The sequence below is a fragment of the Mustela nigripes genome, chromosome 1 (assembly GCF_022355385.1).
Source record: "Mustela nigripes isolate SB6536 chromosome 1, MUSNIG.SB6536, whole genome shotgun sequence".
NCBI classification, from domain to species: Eukaryota; Metazoa; Chordata; class Mammalia; order Carnivora; family Mustelidae; genus Mustela; species Mustela nigripes.
This window is the reverse complement of record NC_081557.1, coordinates 263,502,520-263,505,390: the sequence shown is the minus strand read 5'-3', so window position 1 is coordinate 263,505,390 and position 2,871 is coordinate 263,502,520. Positions and strand designations below refer to the sequence as shown.

General features: G+C 48.6%; 1 protein-coding gene across 1 annotated transcript in view; it reads left to right on the top strand.

Moving 5' to 3' along the window:
- The window catches only part of NAAA (N-acylethanolamine acid amidase), a 24,492-nt gene extending 22,749 nt beyond the window's left edge, over positions 1–1,743 (top strand). The window contains exons 10-11 of the mRNA XM_059385323.1: positions 454–535; positions 1,161–1,743. Of these exons, the coding sequence (XP_059241306.1) occupies positions 454–529 (76 nt within the window). The 3' untranslated portion in view covers positions 530–535; positions 1,161–1,743. The remainder of the gene's footprint in view (positions 1–453; positions 536–1,160) is intronic.
- Positions 1,744–2,871: the final 1,128 nt, after the last annotated feature.

Genomic DNA, 2,871 nt, shown 5'->3' with positions numbered 1-2,871 from the left:
AGGATGATGAGTCTCTAAGCGGAGAGAATACTAACATAGGGATGGAGCATAGAATGATGGCCCAAGTAAAGAACGGCTGAAGTCCTTCAGGGGATCTCCATTACCCTTGGGCGAGCTCTGCGTGTACTTACGGTGCTGTCTTCAGTCCAGTGTGCAATTTGGGCCCTGGTTTCTTCCTAATCCTCAACAACCCACCTCTCCCCCATTGCCACAGTGTGAAACCCCGAGGAGTCCGGGAATTTTAAATTTGAACGCGGCCTTCCCCAGTGTTGTCAAAATAGAAAGGAGGGACCCCGTGCGATCGCTCGAATTATAAGTGTTAAACATTCTGACGTACATAGGCTTCTGTTTGTGTTATTTTCTAGGTCCCAAGGGTTAGGTTGTTGGTTTTTTTTCCCCCTCTTTGGAATATTAGAGACAATGGCTTGCATATAAAAATCTCTCTGTTCTCAGCTACACAGTTTATACAACAGTCATGAGCGCTGCCAGCCCGGAGAGGTACATGACGAGGATCAGAAACCTGGGTTAAATGTGTGTAAGTGAAGAGCGGGTTCAACCATGCCATGAAAGTTGTGCTCGTCCATTGTGTGTTCGTTTGGGCACGTCGGTGGGTGTGGGCTGGTGTTTCCCAGAGAAGACGGGAACATCTTTAACAGCGACACGTACAGAATATCTTCTGAGACACATCTGGCAAACAGTTGTCACCGGTACCAGGTTAATGTCACTATGAGGGACTTCTCTTGAATGTGTTGGTACAAGAGCTCATCTCGTGCCCAGGGCCCATGGTCCCTTATTCGGACCTGCTCTCAGGGCGAGGTGTTATGTCTTCACGGACACAGAAGGGGACATAATTGGGAAAACTTGCCTGTCCCCAGAATAATAGTGAGGTGGGCCCAGCTCCTTTGCAACCTGAGAAGACGGACAACGAAGGCAGGGGACAGCTGTAGGATTGATTTCAGGCGTGGGTGAGCCCATCCGTGAGGGAAGGGCATGAGGGAAAAGCAGGCGTCCTCTTTGCTGTGCCTGAAACCAAAGCGAGGCGGTTTTCCCTAGAGCTGGGGTCTTCTGGAAAAGTGTCAGATGTTTGGGTCATTTGCTCATTGTGATGGTGTTACGAATCGGTGTTTGAATTAAGCCCATTCATTTTTCTACCCTTACAGATGAGTCCTTAAAAATGAAGTTCCGGAAAAGCTGTGCTTTAAAAACAAAACAAAGCGGGAGGATTGAAGCATTTTAGGGACGACGCAGGTTCCTTCCTCATTAAGCTGTTCAGGCGTGGGAAGCGAGGGCAGGAGGACCGCCGCGGGCGCCTGCGTGCGCGCCCTTCCTCGCTTGCCTGGACCCGCTCTAAAGGCTGTCTCTGCCGACTCCAGCTACTCAGAGGTAATCGGTCGCAGAGGTCAAGCCGCTTCTCCCCGCAACATGTAGCAATGTTGTCCGACCTCAGCTGATGGAGAATCGAGCTGGCCAGGCCTCTTTGTTCATTACGCAGTGCTTCTGGAAGTATCTGCGAGAAAAAGGTCCTTCTGGGAAGTGGAGAACTGTAGCTTGGATAGAGGCTGAGTGTGTTAGTCTGAGCTTTGCTCCTGGGTTTCCCTGGGGTGGGATTCTCACTTTGCAGAATGTGTCTAACGTTTCTTTGTCAAAACCAATGGGCCTCGTTTTTCTAAATAGCTATTTTCTTACTGCTTTTTGAAAACAATGTAAGATGTCGGGAGGGTGAATAAACACTTTTCCAAGACATTTAACGTCGTGGCTGCGTTCTTATTCCCGAAGTCGTGTGGCTCTGAGCAGCGGGTCCCGCGGAACCAGCTCTCCTAGATGTTGTTCAAATGTCAGGACTCAGAGGAGGGCACAGCTGCATTGTAGAATTTAATTTTTTTCCCACATCTACAAGAAAGAAACTTCCGTGAGGATGAAGTGAGAAAAGGTTAAAATGCACAAACAGTGAATCGATGGGATGTTCTTGAATCTTGGGGGTGTACCAGCGAGAATGACAGAAAATGGGATAAATGGAAGAAAGTGTCAGCCGCGCACCAGTCACCCCGCCTCACCGGAGCCCACACCTCACTGGTGGCTCAGAATATTCGTGTTTCTTCCAGGACAGCGTTGGAGCCACATTGTTAAATTTCCATCATCCACTGTCCTTTTAAAAATCAACATCAAGGGACGCCTGGGTGGCTCAGTCAGTTAAGTGTCTGTCTTCAGCTCAGGTCATGATCTCCGGGTCCTGGGATCGAATCCCACATTGGGTTTCCTGCTCAGGAGGGTGTCTGCTTCTCCCTCTCCCTCTGCCCCTGCTTAATCTCTCTCTCTCTCTCTGACAAATAAATAAATACAATTTTTAAAATAAAATAATAAAATCAAACATCGAGAGTAATTCACTCTTGCCGGACATGTTAAGCTGTGATGGAGACTAGAAATTTCTACCCTTCGTCACCGCCGTTCTTGTTTTCTGGACTACAGACTGTGATCTCTGGATGGAAATTTGGGGAGTAGCCTGATTTTAACCAGGCAGCAGGGTGGCATTGGGGACTTTTCAGTAGGAGAGTGACTTAAATAATCTAGATCTCTGGTTGTCTTTAAGACCCATGTTCCTTGTGCCGTGTGGTTTCACTCTGATGTGCCCCCATGTAGATTTCTTATTATTTAGCCTGCTTGGGGTTTGGTAAGCTCGCCAGACTTCAGATGCACTTCTCTTATTCAACTTTGGAAAGCACTCAGTCACTCTTCTCTTCTCTTGCTGCTCTACATTCTCTTGTGTCTTTTCTCCTGAACTCCCTAGTGTGTGTGTGATCACACCTGCTCTGCTCTGTCTCAGCTCTCCGGGGTTTGCAAGGGTGGGGGAGGGGCGGTGTGGGGACAGGACGT